A 16,212-nucleotide genomic window follows, 5' to 3' on the forward strand; every position below is an offset into this window, starting at 1 on the left:
AGAAATGCTTAAGGTCTTGAGACACACGAATTCTAGTTTGAGAATTTGTTTCCTCTTCCCTGAGAAGTTTGTCAGCTGCCTTTCTAAGAGATGCCTGGTGGTTCCTGTGGGTAACTGGGGAATGTATGTCTCAGTCTTCATCAGCTGGAATCAGTTGTTTCAAAGAGTAGGGAAATAAAGTGAGGGAATAAGGAAGAGGGGGAAAAAACCCAATAACTTGGAGTTGCTAAGGTGACCTTGAGCTGTCGGAGAGGGTAAGAAATTGTGTTTGTAAAGGTTTTCAGGGTAGAGCATGAGAAAAGTAAATTTTAAATGATGAGAGTCAGTAGTAAATGAGAAAAGAACTTAAAAAACCCAAAACACAACATGGTTGTAAATATATAAATTTATATAAATATAAATTTGAAAATATAGCAGTGGTTTTTGTTTCCTGCCTCATTTTCTTTACAAGTGAAACCTACATTATTGAGAAGTTGGTGTACTGACCTTGTTTCAAGTTTATTACCAAGAGTGAGAACTCTCAGAATCAAAAGGTCTCGTCTGAAGCATGACCAAGATACAGCAGAGTAATTCATGAAAGTCTTCTTTAATTTTCAAAAATTAAATGAAACAGGGGGCCTGCCCCCTGGCCGAGTGGTTAAGTTCGCGCGCTCCGCTGCAGGCGGTCCAGTGTTTCGGTGGTTCGAATCCTGGGCGGGGACATGGCACTGCTCATCAAACCACGCTGAGGCGGCATCCCACATGCCACAACTAGAAGGACCCACAACGAAGAATATACAACTATGTACCAGGGGGCTTTGGAGAGAAAAAGGAAAAAAATGAAATCTTTAAAAAAAAAATTAAATGAAACAATAGAATAGATTATTAAAAGGTTTTAAAAGCAAAGTGTTCACATTAAAATGTATTCCAAATGCAATGGTCAATTCCCAATGCTTTCTTACTTTCCCGCTCATCTTAGCAACACTTTCCATGACATACTCTCTTCACATGGCTTCTAGGACCTCTCTGTTTCTCAGTCCTTTTCCCACACTGGTGGCCCCTTCTCAGTCTCCATTGTTGGATCTTTCTCATTGTCCCTACCTCTCAGCATTAGGCCACTTCAGTCCTTGACCTCTTTTTCTATCTACTCACTCCTTGGATGATATCCTCGAGTCCCATGGCCATAGTACTGTCTGATGATTCCCCAGAATCATACCTCCGTCCCTAACCTCTTCCCTGAATGACGGACTCATAAATTCAACTGTCTGCTTAGCATCTCTCTTTGGATGTTCAAAACATAACTCTCGAGTCTCTTCTTCATAACCTGCTCTGCACCCCTGCACTTCCACCCCCACTCCCACCCCAGTCTTTCTTCTCTTAGTAAATGATAGCCTCATTCTATAGGTCAAAACACTTTAGCATCATTTTTGAATCCTTTCTTTCTCCCACACACCCCATTAACAAATCCTGTTGGCTTTACCGTCTAAACAGATCTGAAATCCAGCCACATCTCACCACCTTCCCCACTAGTCCAGGACACCAGGCCTTCCTTCCCTGATCACTAGCACCATCACAGTTTATCCACACATTTAAAGAAAGCTTACTCTGCCTGCTGTAAATTAGATCATCGGACTCATAACATATTCCCAGGTCCTTACCATAGCCCACTAGATTATATGATGTTGCCCTTATCTCTGATACCCCTCTCCTGCCTACTCACTCCAGAAACACTGTCCTTCTCAGTGTTCCAGAAACAGCCTATGCCTACTCCTGACTCATGGTCTTTGTACTTGCTGTCGTGGAATCCTTTGCCTATAGAAAACCATGTGGCTCATTTACTCTGTCTCTTCATTCATACCTCTGCTCAATTGTCAACTTATGAGAGAGGCTTTTCCTGTCCACCGTGTCGAAAAAAATCACACCTCTCTGTCACTCTCTGTCTCCTCCTTTATTTTTCTTTTTAGTGATTATCACCACTTGACCAATTATCTGTATGTGTATGTGTGTGTGTAGTTTTGTTAAGTGATGTGAAATTCATGAAATTATTTTCTAGCATATATCTAGATTTGTTATAAAACAACTAACGGGGGGATGGGAAGAAAAAGGGAGAGAAAACAAGGAGAAACTTTGTTGTAAATGTGTCTCAGGCACTGGTCCCAATGTCCTATTTTGGCTTTTCTCTAGCCCGCCCTTTTCTGGGATTGACCAAATGATGACCTACAATTTGATTCTCAAAGGAATTGAGAAAATGGATTTTCCCAGAAAAATAACAAGACGACCTGAAGATTTGATTCGGAGGCTTTGCAGGTGAGAATGACAATTAAAAATTCCTTGTTCTTGGGGAAAGTGTGAAGGCTTCTAATTTCTGTTTCCACACATTTTTAAATTAGATGTATGTTTACTTTTGGTACTGTCCCACGTAGTTAAATTATATTTAAAGAAAGTCATTTGCTGTTTTGCATCTGTGCTGGGAATTTGAGTTTACTTCATGTTATCGAATCACAGTACTTACTTCTAGTTTAGAAGAGATCCAAATTTTTCAGGTTATCTTTAGGGAGCATCTTTATCTGTCACAGAGCAAAATAGAACCCCAAACCTTAATTTAATAAAGGAGTAATTAATTTACAACCTTATTTTGAGAGAAAAATCAGTGATGATGAAAAAGTGTTACTATATATATGCCCTCTTTCAATCTTCCTTTTTAAAAAAAAGTACCCCTCTGGCTTTGTTCTCAACACTCTCAGTTTCTACTTACATTAAAAATAATTCATTGGAGAACAGAAGACTTCTAGAATTTTTGTTTAAATTTCACTTTATCATTTTTTTTTGCATATTTGAACTTTTTTTAAAGCATTAAAATTTAATAAATTTAGAACGTGACACCTAGCTTTGAGTTGCCACAGAAATTTCTGCATGCTTCTAAGACTCCAGCTCAGATGTCAATGATTTTCTAAAGCTTTCCTGGGTTTTCTCAGCAGAGTTGTTAAGATAGCACCCTCTTGTTGTTTTAAGCATTTATTCAGAGATCTGGGATATATCTCTCTCTCTGATTTGACTGTGGCTCCCCCAGAGAGGGGCATGTGTTTTTCATCTCCCTATACTCGGATGCCTGCTCTATAAATATTGTTAAGTAAATGAATGAACAAATAAAGAAAAAATGTTAAATTTTAATTCAAAGCATAATTATTATAAATTGCCTTTTAAAAAAATTTTATTTTAGGCAAAATCCAACAGAAAGACTGGGAAATCTGAAGAATGGAATCAATGACATTAAGAGACACAGGTACGTAGTTCCCTGCCCAGAAAATATAGCAATTTTTAGAAAAACGTGGTAATCTTGATGGTTCCCTCAGTAGGCCACAAGGGTCCCTTTACAGATGCTCAATTTTTCCTTTTTGGTGTTTTATTTTTAATTTGTGTTTTACTAGATGTAGGTACAATAATCAACCTCAAAGTGATTTCTCTAATGCTGGAAATTCATATCAAGAATAGATGAAGATATAAAACAAGTTACAAAATCACATCTTCAAGTTATAGCAACATAGCTTTTTATCCACTGCTATGCTTATTATTTTTTTTCATATCAACTTGGATTCTATAGAGGAATTAAGTTCCAATTTTGACATTTGGCTTCTAATTAAAGTAGGATACAGACATTGTTGTCAATATTCAAGAGGATGGGTCAGCTAAATCAACTGTTTGTTTTTTTTAAAGATTGGCCAGTTTCCAATCTTATTTTTTTGTTTTTCTGCTCTTTCTCCCCAAATCCCCCCAGTACGTAGTTGTATATAGTTTTTAGTTGTGGGTCCTTCTAGTTGTGGCATGTGGGACGCTGCGTCAGCATGGCCTAATGAGAGTTGCCATATCCGCGCCCAGGATCTGAAACAGCAAAACCCTGGGCCACCGAAGTGGAGCGCACGAACTTAACCACTCAGCCACGGGCTGGCCCTAAATCAACTGTTAAATAGTATTCTATCCCAGTTTTTTCTGGTTTGTTTTTGAGTTTTTTTGTGAGAAAGATTCGTCCTGAGCTAGCATCCATTGCCAATTCTCCTCTGTTTTTGCTTGAGGAAGGTTAGCCCTGAGCTAAAATCTGTGCCAATTTTTCCTCTACTTTGCATGTGGGACACCACCACAGCAGGGGTGATGAGTGGAGCAGGTCCACAACTGGGATCCGAACCCGTGAACCCAGGTTGCCAAAGCGGAGCATGTGAAACTTTAATGACTCTGCCACGAGGCAGGCCCCCTCTACTCCACTTTTAATTAATATTATATCTTTCTTTTAAATACAATTTTCCTTTGACTAGCTCTCCAAATTTTGAAACCTCATGTTGTATTTTACTTTTTGTGTAAAGTACATTGATTTGCACAAAACCTCAAACAATCTTTTATCCTTACATGGTAATCTAACATGTACATTTTCAGTTCTGTGAATTTCCAAAGCTGGCCTTCAGAACCACTGATAAGTTCCATAAGATATCCTCTCTGACTTGGTGACATATGTGGAAGTTCAAGCCTTCAAGATTTTTTTTTAAATCTATGCCTAGCTAAATCCTGCAATCCTCAAGATGTTTTGATTTTGCTTATGATTCACAAATATGAAATCTTACCTATTGATAGTACCATTGATAATACAAAAAAATAAATTTGAGAATTTCATTATTGAAAACCTTCGAACACACTGATGTTTACTTTCAGACATGAAAACACTTCTCTATACTTCATTCCTTTCTGGATATTTTTACTGAAGAATTAGGGGCACATCAACACAGTGTGAAAATAAAGGGAGAGATGCTGCTCAATAGAAACGCTATTCATTTTTCTTAACAGTAGCAGTGCAGCTTCAAAAGAAGAATCCCCAAGCTGCCAACCCTGCTCTATCTATTCATGAACTTACTTGAAATAAAGCCATGTATTCAGCATTGTAAATTCATATGGGCTCTGCCTTGGGGTGTATTAGGAAGGGAGGGAGTCATAGAGACAGACAGACACATCTGTCGATTTTATAGACATCAAAATGCTTATTGTTTTGTTCTGTGTCGTCCTTTGAATTGCCTTCAGTGTAAAGCTCATTATTTGTCTTAGATTCCAATTTATCTTTCTTCCTACGTGCTCTTATCACAATTTCTTTTCTCATTATAAAATGACACATAAACACACCCATTCATATTGAACAAACAAGTGTCCTGTCAATTAAAGTCATTCTTCCAATATGTTTTCCTCCTTTCCCTCATTAAAGAAGCATCTTCATGTTTTGCTCTGAGGTAGTTGGGAAATTGAAGTGATGCCATTGTTAACAGGCTCCAGTTTTATCTTTTACTTCTCATTTACCTGAGGCTCATTTAAATGGAGCTGTCAAAGTGCAGTTGGATGCTCATGCAAATTAATACTAAAGGATTTTCTCACCTCGGCCTGGTAACGAAGAATTTTGAGTTTCCATCCCTGTAGGAATTAACTCACCCACTCTTCTTAGAAGGCAGGGTGTTCTTTGCCGAGTAACTGCGGAGTCGGAGTGCAGTGTGTAGGGTAGAGTCCGCTAATAAGCGGTAGCAGATTTACACAGTGCCTTCCCGGGAGCCCTGGAAGCTTAAAAACATTATTCACCCTATTTTCGTAGTGCTTTTTAAGATATAAAGCTTGGGCAGAAGTGCCTGAAAGGTAGATATCTCTCTGCCTTCAAATAGGAATGTTCTAAAACCCTCCACAAGTCTCCAAGGTATATAGCTTCTCTACCCAGTATATTCTTGGAATTAAAAAAACAATTCTTTCTAAAATTTGCCATCAGATTTTCCCACTCTTCCCTAAAGTAAAACTGTGATTTTTTTTTTTTTTAGAGGACTGTTCATTTTAACTTTGTATGTAAAAACAATACAGTGAAACATGGCATATTGTTATATGTGTATCCAGTCTGTGTTGAATCATCTTTCCTAAAAATAGAGTTCTTCCCTCCCCTATTTATGAGCTAACTTACAAACCAGGCAGCAGTCATATCTCCCAACTCCTGTCTGAAAAGAGGTATAATATATTTGTAGGGAACAATTAAATCTTTCCTGCTAGGTAGAGGAGCAATTTGTTTCAAGTGTCTTAATGTTACCTTTAATATTTCTAGTCCCTAAAATTACTTTCAAGAATAGCTTCTACAAGTCTTCTAAAAATGAAGAAGCAATTTATGTGCTGTTGCTGCTAATAATTCTTTGGTGAATATTTTTCACACACGAGTGCATGCTGGCACTTGCATTACTTAAAATGTGGTTAATGTCAAAAGGCCAAGTGTTAAGTGAATAGCCACTCATGTTGAGTAAATATTGCCGTAAGTCAAATTGTAACAAGTACTCAGCAAGAAATGCATAGGCTCTTTGATTCAGTAGAGTAACAGTAATGATTTTTATTAATATTTATAGAGTAGCTTCTGGATAGAGAGCATTATAAAATATGTTAAAAGGAATTGTGGCAGTATTTGGTGGCCAAAGAAAAGAATCCACAGAACTGTGTACCTAGAAATCCCTAAAAATGGAGCTTCAGTCATGCAAAGAAGCTGATGGGTGGGTCAAGAAGAGGACTCCTGTGGTTTCGTAGCTAGGACAGGGGAAGCCGTACAGCTGAGGTTGCTGTCTGACTCTCACTCTTTGATTTAGAGTCTCGGCAGCTTATCCCAAAATGGCACTCTGGGTTAAGAATGACGTCTGAAATGGAATGTACCAGAGCCTGCCCTCTCTGTTTTCAGTACTGTCTCGCTTGCTAAGTTTAGACTTGGAGTGGGAAACCCAGTCAAGGACTGAACCAAAACGAACTCCAGGGGTGGGAGGGATTGAGAAGGGTGGAAGAGCGTCGCTTCTGGTATGGCTGATGGGCAGAGGAATGTGACAGCCCCCTAAAAGTCTCCCAGTCTTCAGTCTCACACCTCCCACCACCATCCTGCCCGATCACAGACCATTGTGGTCATTCTCCACATATCAGCCAGAATTATCTTTGGAAAACATATCTAGACTGCATCATTTCCTTAGAACTTTCTCATTGCTTCCCATTTCGCGTAAAATCCTGATTCCTTACTGTGTCCTACAATGTCCTACATGATCTGGTCTCTGGACATTTCTCAGACACTTTTTTTTTCCCCTAGTTTTCCCTGCATTCACCAAACTTCAGCTCATTCCCATCACTTCCTTCCATTTGGAAATCACTTGCCACAGATCTTCCCATGGCTTCCCCCTTCTCTTCATTCTGGCCTTAATTCAGATATCACTTCTTCAAAGACCACCCCAGCTAAAAGCAGCCTCTCCTAACCCATCCCCATCCCAGTCGTCATCTACCACTTTATTCTCTTTTATCTTCCTAGTACTTACTAGTATCTGAAATTTGTTTAAGTATTTCTATTGTTTACTTGTTTTTGTTTCTTACCTTCCACCAAAATAAAAACATCGTAGGAGCAGAGTCTTTATTTCATTGATGCCTGGGCCCAAATTGACTTTGTACAAATTTTTGTTGCCTGGCTGACCTGACCTTGGTGACCTAATAGAAGAGATCAGTGGATACAGAACAATATTGTTCCATGTTACTTATAAGATCCTGAGAGACAGAGTACATTGTTTGTGTCTGAAAAAAGAAAGGCCTCCTTACTTTTGCTGTTATATTACTAGCCCACCAAGCTTGACATGTATCATAAAGACCAGATCAACCCTTTTAGATTAATGATATGGAAGCAATAAGTGAAAGAACTTTAGCTGGCCATCAGCTTAATCCCATATTTTCACAGATTGCTGTAGAATACTTTTTAAAACCCTTGGTACTTTTTAGATCCTTATCTCCACCATGGTAGTGTGACATTATAGACGTGAGAGTAAGAGGTCCTCTGTAAGCATGTTCTCTGGTGGAGTCATCCAGTTGTTCAACAGATGTTTATTGGACCCCTGTTCTGTGTCAAGTACTGCTCCAAGTGTTAGGGACACAGAAGGAGAGGAAGCAGATGAAAATCCCTGTCCTCAGGGAGCTTGCATTCTTGTGGGGAAGATGGAAAATAAACAAGACACTTAAATAAGTATACACTGGATAATTAGATAGCAATAGTCTTAAGGAGAAAAAATTAAGCAGGGAAAGAAGAGTGGAAGTATGGAGGGGGTGGTACAATGTTGATTGGATAACCAAAGAAGCCCTCATTAAGAAGAAGAGATTTGAGAAAAGACCTGAAGGTGATGAGAGAACAAACCCTGTGGAAATCCCGCGAAAGAACAATCCACCCAGAGGGCCAGAGTGCAAAGGTCTTGAAGTGGGAGCATCGTGGCTTGTTGGAGAAGTGGCGAGAAGATGACTAAGCAAGAGTGAGATTAAGAGCAAAGTAGGAGAGTGGTCCAGTGGGAGAAGTGTGGAGGGGGTAAGGATGGTTTTGTAAGGCCTTATGGGTTATATAGTAAAGAGTTTGCCTTTTACACTGAGTGAAATGGGAAGCATTGAATAGTTTTGTACAGAGGAGTGATGCGAGCTCACTCAGGTTTTAAATGATCACTCTTGCTCCTGGGTTGTTTTCCACGAAGAAGAGCAAGAGGACCCATTGGGAGGTTATTGTAATAATACAGGCAAGGAATAATTGTGGCTTGGCCCATGCAGGTGGAGTGAAGTTGTTGAGAATTTGTCAGATTCTGAATACAGATATATTTTGAAGGTGGTACTGACAGGATTTGCTTACTGAGGTAGGATGTGAGAGAAAGGATAACTCCAAGGTGTCTTTGGTTTGAGCAACTGGAAGAGTTGAGGCAAGTTTTTTGGGGAAAATTTGGAGCTCCACTGTGGACATGATACATACTACATGATACATGCGTGTTAGACATGCATGTTAGACATCCAGTAGGGAGACAAATAGCGGTTGTAGATATTAGCCTGTAAATCAATGGGGAGATCTTGGTTGGAAACAGAAACATGGGAGTAATCAGGATATAAATGCTTAAAGCCACAAGACTGAATGAGATTACCCAGGAAGTGAGAGTAGGTAAAAAAAGAAGATGTCAAAGGACTGAGCCCTGGAGGACACCAACTTCCTATGGAAAAAGCAGTGGAAAATGAGGGAAAGCAACCAAGAAGATAGGAAGAAAACTGGGACAATAGCATGTCCTCAAAGCCAAGTGAAGAAGGATTTCAGGAAGTGTGATTGATGAACTGTGGCAAATGCTATGTAGGTCAAATAAGATGAAACTGAGAATTGAGGCCATTCAATGGAGCAGAGAGGGTGAAACCTGATTATAGTGTGGTCAGGAGAAAATGAGTAGATAGAGTGCTTTAGATAACTCAAGGAGTTTTCCCCCAATGGAAAGAAAGGAGAGAAATGGAGTGAGAGTTGAGTGAGAGTTGGAAGGGAGCACAGCTCAATGGAGGATGTTTTGTGTTTGGAAGAAATAAAATGTCTCCCTGCTGATGGGAGTGATCCAGCAGGGAAGATGTTGAAGATTCAGGAGGAGGAGAATTGCAGGAGCATGACTTTGAATAGAGAAGGATATGTGGGATGGAGTACACAGGAGAGAAGCAGACCTTAGCTAGAAGCAAAGGCAGTTAGTTCATAGTACAGGAGAGAAGGGAACACACAGATGTAGGTGGGTAGGCAAGTACGCTGGTGCAAGGTTGTGGAAGTTCTCTTTTTTGCTTCAGTTCTCTCTGTGAAAAAGGAAGCCAGGTCATCATTTGGGAGTGAGGGTAGGGAGAGGTTCTGGAAGTTTGAGGAGAGAGGACAAAGTATGAATTAGGAGTCTAAGGGAGTGTGACAGTGAGTGGGACAGGGAAATCTAGACTGATTGCTGGGCAGCATTAAGGGCCCCTTGGAGTTCATGGGCATGACTTTAATGTGAGACCAGACGACCAGCACGGTTGAGTGTTTTTCTCCGACTACTTGCAGCTGCCCTGTTGCAGGCAGGGAGCAGGCAACAAAATGGATTGACAAATACTTTACTTGCAAATAGTTTATCAGACAAGTAATAGTCCTCTGTACTTTTCTCATTTCTCAGGTGGTTGAATGGTTTCAATTGGGAGGGACTGAAAGCACGGAACCTTCCATCACCCTTACAAAGAGAGGTATGGTACCTACCATATTACTCTTGATTCTTTTGTAGATATTTGTTTTCGTAAATAAATTTTAGAGGCGTGTGTATAACAGATTTTAGATTTTTTAAATAGTTTCTAAAAATTAAGTTAAAATGTCATAGCAATTGTGATTATAAGGACTAAATAGTATTACCTATTTGCTGGGCATTAACTCAGCTCTCAGGAACCAACTACATAGTCCCCAAGTAATCAGCGTTAGTCAGGCTGGCAGAGGGCTCTGGAAATGTAATATGAACCTTATAGGTAATTTTAAATTTTCTAGTAACCACATTAAAAAGGTGCAATTATCATAGTATGTCCAAAATATTATCATTTCAATATGTAATCAACGTAAAATATTAATGAGATGTTACATTTATTTTTTCATACTAAGCTTTCAAAATCCCAAGTGGATTTTAAACTTTCAGCACATCTCAGTTTGGGCTAGCCACATTTCAAGTGCTCACTCACCACATGTTGCTGGTCGGACAGCCCAGCTCCAGAGAAAGTAGGACGTTTCCTAACTTGGGGAACCAATGACTCAAGAATGATCTAGGTCAACACCCTACAGACTTTATGCTGTGTTCTTTCTAGAGGAATTTTGGAGATCTGTGTCTCCCCTTGTACCTTTTTAGAATGACATCTGAATTTTTTCATCATACATTTAAATCATTGTGTAGAATGTAATTTCTAGTATGTTGTAAATATTGACGTTTTAAAGTAAAACATTACTGTTACTTCACTCCTTTAAATATGTCCAATGTAATCTAAATACTGTTAAGATTTGATACTCATCAGCTATTTAAAAAATACAGAGAGAATTATTACATCATTCCTTTTTCTCTCTGAATTCATATTTCCATGTTTCTATTCCATTTTCCCTGCAAAATTTCATTCTAATGTAGAATAATTTTATGCTTGGCAATCTTTAATTGATAATTTTTTTTTTTTTTTGAGAAAGATTAGCCCTGAGCTAACATCTGTTGCCAATCCTCCTCCTTTTGCTGAGGAAGACTGGCCCTGAGCTAACGTCTGTTCCTATCTTCCTCTATTTTATATGTGGGACACCTGCCACACTGTGGCTTGATAAGTGGTACATAGGTCTGTGCCTGGGATCCGAACCAGCAAACCCTGGGCCATTGAAGTGGAGCATGTGAACTTAACCCCTACGCCACCGGGCCAGCCCTGAATTGATAATTCTTTAAGTGCCTTCAATTATGGTTTTATGAACTGTAAAATTGTTGTGACAGCAGAAGTTTCTGTGACAACACAAATATGTCTTCTGGATTCAATTATAATTACATTTTTATAACATGTGGTATCAAACAACATAAATATATTACAAAATTTGAGAGTAATTATTAAATGAATATTTTTTGAAAAGAAATTATTTAATGTACCTGTGGATATATGCTGTTTATTAAAAGAATGGGATCAGGGGCCAGCCTGGTGGCATGGTGGTTGGGATTGCGTGCTCTGCTTTGGCAGCCTGTGGTTGCAGGCTTGGATCCCGGGCGCAGACCTGTACACCACTCATCTGGCCGTGCTGTGGCACATCCCACACAAAATGGAGGAAGATGGGCACAGATGTTAGCTCAGCGACACTCTTCCTCACCTCCGCCCCTCCAAAAAAGGGATCATTCTCTACATCAATTCTATTCCTGTTGAAAATTTTATAGATGAAAGTGCTAAGAGTAGTTTTCACATAGATAAGTAAATGGAAGTGAGGATTTTATAATAGCAATGTCACTTTGAATGCCTTCTGAGTGATCTCCTCACCCTCCCAAAAAACACATTATGATCTGTCATAAATAGTATTTTTAATGATATATCAGCTGATAATTCAATTAGATACTTCTTAAATTTGTTTCAAAGCAAAGAACTGGAAAGCACCTGATTCACAAAATAGTTTAATTCCAAGGTCATTTCACTCTTTCAACAGAGTCAATAATATTTTGAATTGTTCCTTTGTTTGGCATTCTGGAAACTTTTATATGGGTCAATTAACCATATGAAAATTCAAAGTTGGTGAGAAACTTTTATAAAGTGGAAGAAAGATTCTGGAAAATTTTGATTTTTTTGAGTATTTGCTTTTAAAATGTTTTTCAATTTGAAAAAAAATAGATGTCATTTCGGTCACTTTTTCTTTTGGAAATAACTTATTGGGCCAGATAGCTTCTATTGAATGTAATTCAGTGACCCCATCCATTTGGTCTAAAGGGGATATCTCATGAGGTTGAGAGTGTGACTGAAAAATAATTGGTCACCCTTCCCTTATGTGTAACTTACCAGAGGTTGCAGTATAAAATCTGTGTGAAGATGTAGAGAGCATTCTCCATGTGTAATAGCATGCTCAGTCAACATTGTCCTCACCTTTGGTTTAATCCTTTCTCTATTAGCTCAGTGGACCCACAGATCACAGCTACTTTGACAAGTATCCTCCTGAGAAGGGAGTGCCTCCAGATGAGCTGTCAGGCTGGGATAAAGACTTCTGACAGAAAAAAAGATGATTACTGCCTGTCTACTACCGAAGAGGACTATGAGCACCGATAATCCAACACTGATAATTTCTCTCTTTGGAGTACTATAATATGTTTTGAAAGACCTTTAGGGAAAAGAAATCGCTGCCCATGGGCTGAGGTGGACGATAGTGGGTATGGAGGTGGTTCTAAATTATAATATCTCATTTAGTGCTGTGAATTATTCATATATTCCATTCTTCGCTTTTCTCAAATGTTGAAGGCTGTCCACAGTCAGAACCATCTTTGTTGAAGGGGCATAGTTTTCTCTGCAATCTATTGCTCCACCCCAGGCAGACTCATCTCCTTTGAGTCCTAATAAGGCTTACAAACTGTCTTGCCCTTGAGCAACTAACTAAGTCGTGCAAATAGAAAGAAGAGAAAGGTGAATTTTGCAAGGGAAGATTTCCCTGCTCTCAACAACTCTGTGAAGTCATTATGGCGTCTTAAAGTGGTGGTTTGCAGAAATCTCGTAGTCAGTAGAGCTCTTGATTTTACCTGCATTCAACCTAGAAACACATTACTATGCTTCTGATACTAGTCTGGCGAAAGGCAAGTTTGAGTATTTAGTCAGTATTGACCACTCCCTAAAATAAACGAATTAATTAATCCAACCAAGTAATTATATTCTATTGGGGAACTTAGAAAAAATAAACCAATCAAAAATTCTTTTTCATTCTCCTGTGACCAGCTGTGATCCCTCAGAGACTCTTCCAAAGGCTTCTTAGAGGTGGTTATACTGTGTGGTAAGCGATGGGCCTTGGGAAGGTTTTATCTTATATACTAAATGTTTTCACAATCAAAGTAGAAAACACACAGCAACAAAATTGTGAAGGCTTTTCCTTCCCATGAAATATGGAAGAGGAAATTCTAATAGGTGAGGTTGCTGACTTTCAGACTCTCAGATATTTTGGCCAATTCTGTGATTGTTGCTATTAAAAGACCAAGAGTATGGAAGAACCACAATTACTTTTTAATGAAGATCCCATTGGCAAATGTTGGTACACTCTAATCACTGCTGTGTTAATAACTCTTTTAAAATACATTTGAGTCATGGATGTGTTTATGATTTTAGATGGTTAAGGCAGGCAAGCCGCTGGAGAAGTGATGGGACTTTAGAAGTACAAGTCACCTGGCATCTGCCCTCCTCCTGTCTCCTCCTTGCAGTCTTCCAAATACTGAAGAGAATAGTAGTTTCGATAACATTGGACACCAGTACCTACGAGCTTTACTAGTGAATGTTTTTATGTGTCCACCACCGTCACTCCCTTATCTTCCTTCCAGAACGGATGGGAAACAGGCTTTCTCTGTAACTTCTTGATCTGGCAGAGTAAAAATAACATCTAAGTTATTGCATTATTCAAGGTTCTGGTTCTATTTTCATTTGCTCATCTTCTATGGGAAAAGCAGCCTCTATCCATACCCCACCCGTATATTCAATGTTCAGAGAAAGTCAGCTATATGCTTCCCAAAGAGTTAGACCAGATAAGTAAGGCCCAACCCAAGAAGGTGCGTCCTTAACAAACTGAATTCCCACATTTAGAATCCTTTTGCTGAACCAAAGAATTTTTGTTTCCTGGAGTAGTATTTTTAAAGATTATGTACTGTACATAGAAGAACCATTTTTAATAGGATTGACATAACCTGCTTAATGAATTTCTAAGATTTTTAAAAGATTTTTATTTGCATTTGGTTTGTAAGCACTGTATGTTTTTCCATGTATATATTTTTAAATTACCCACTTATAAATGTAGGAAATTTATGTATTGGGTGGATATTAGAACTGTACAGTTATAATAGTAATGATATTCTCAAAGGAGATTAATAGTTGTAATTCAAAAAAGGCCGACATATTTACAAATAAAAACCAACTTAGGTTACTACAGGTTTATTTTGCCTACGATTGGCCATATCAATGTGTAATTGCCACATGTGATTTTATTGTGTTTCTTTAGAATACTTTATAAAGATGAAGAAATGAGAGACTGAACTATAATATGATCCCAATTCTACTATTTTGTATTTGGGTGACCTTGGGAAAAATAACTTTACTTCTTTGAGTACCAGCTTTCTCATTTGTAGAAAAAGGCACAGTAAAGTAATACTACTTTAGATGCCTGTTTTGGGGATTAAATAAGATATCTAGAGAGTCCTTTACTGATATCTGTGAAATAATCAATGCTGCATAGGTGAGAGCTACTGTTAACTGTCTCAGTTAGAATTAAAGGGGCCTTAATAACCATCTAGTTCTGAATCTTATGTATCATTGGTATCTGTATGCACAGTTGTACCAATTAAATCCAGTATCTATCTTTTCCTTTTCTTTTAAACCATGAAGTAAAGATGGTTGATCAAACTTTAGTGCATAAGATGAAGAGTTAACCCTCACCAAAATGAAGTGCTTTATTAAGAGCTCACTTAAATTTCTAAATTTTAATTTTTTTATGAATTAAGGAGATATATATGTGTATATTTTTTTCCTTAGGAAATTATCCCTCTATATACAAACCCATCATATTTCTAATCATTAAATAATTCTTAAGCTCTCTTTCCTAGGTGCAAAGCTAGTTTTTCATTCTTGAGTCTCTTCTCTGTGGGGTCAACTTTTCATAATTATAGTTTCTTAATCATTTTTTCTCTAAATTTAAAATATATGGAGGGAGGAGAATGTAGTGGTGAAAAGGGAGGGATTTGGAATAAAAAAGATCTGGGTTTGAATTCTAGCTCTGCCCAGATTTGTGTGACCTTGAACAACAAACCACATCTTTATTCATTGGTAACTTGAGTTGCACATGTAAAGCTTTGAAACGTTGGGCCAGAATATTATTACTTGTAGGTCATTGATTATAAACATTTGGAAATAAATATATGCTTATATTTCTTTGGGCATAATAACAAATCCTTGTTCTTTATTGGCAGGCATTGTACTAGAAGTATTTATACCATTATCTCATTTGCATAAAATTCTAAAATAATTATAAACACACTGACTGTTGACTGCTCTCAAAGCTAAATGTTGGCCTCAAATATGCATTTTATTCACAATTTTGCTGTGATGGTTTTACTTGGCTTAGTCCCAGTTACTATGATCAAATAACAAATTATCCACAACTTAGTCACTTAAGACAACCATTTTATTGTTCTAGATTCTGTGGGTCAGAAATTCAGACAGCACATGGCAAGGATGGCTTGTCCCTGTGCCCCAGTATCTGGGGCATCAAGTGGAAGGACTCAAAGACTGGGATGATTCAATAGCTGGTAGCTAGAATCACATGATGGTCTTGTTCAGCTTCATATCTGGAGCCCAGGCTGGAGCTGCTCAAAGACTAGGACTGCTGACCAGGGTGCCTACCCATGTTTCCTCCATGGCTTGGATTCCTCATATCATGGTGTCCTTAAACCAATCACACTCCTTGCATGGTAGCTTAGGACTCCAAGAGCAAGTATTCCAGCCAACAAAGGAGAAGCTGCACGATTCTTTATAAGCCAGCTTTAGAGTCACATAACATCACTTCTGCCGTACTCTATCGGTGGAAACACTTTACAAGCCCATCCAGATTTGAGTGGAGGGAGCAGAGACTCCACTTCTTCGTGAAGTTTCAAAAAATTTGCAAGCAAGTTTTAAGACTGCCACAACCCACGATCTGGCTACAGA

The 16,212-nt window shown here is 38.5% G+C and overlaps 1 protein-coding gene across 2 annotated transcripts in view; it reads left to right on the forward strand.

The window, feature by feature from the left end:
- PRKG2 (protein kinase cGMP-dependent 2) overlaps positions 1-15,456 on the forward strand; it is a 99,898-nt gene extending 84,442 nt beyond the window's left edge. For both annotated transcript variants that reach the window (XM_023637856.2, XM_070262322.1), the window contains 4 exons: positions 2,164-2,286; positions 3,200-3,262; positions 9,963-10,029; positions 12,438-15,456. In XM_023637856.2, coding sequence (XP_023493624.1) covers positions 2,164-2,286; positions 3,200-3,262; positions 9,963-10,029; positions 12,438-12,533 — 349 coding nt within the window. In that variant the 3' untranslated portion in view covers positions 12,534-15,456. The remainder of the gene's footprint in view (positions 1-2,163; positions 2,287-3,199; positions 3,263-9,962; positions 10,030-12,437) is intronic.
- The last annotated feature ends 756 nt before the right edge of the window (positions 15,457-16,212 follow it).

The sequence above is a fragment of the Equus caballus genome, chromosome 3, assembly GCF_041296265.1.
Source record: "Equus caballus isolate H_3958 breed thoroughbred chromosome 3, TB-T2T, whole genome shotgun sequence".
In the NCBI taxonomy this organism is placed as follows: Eukaryota; Metazoa; Chordata; class Mammalia; order Perissodactyla; family Equidae; genus Equus; species Equus caballus.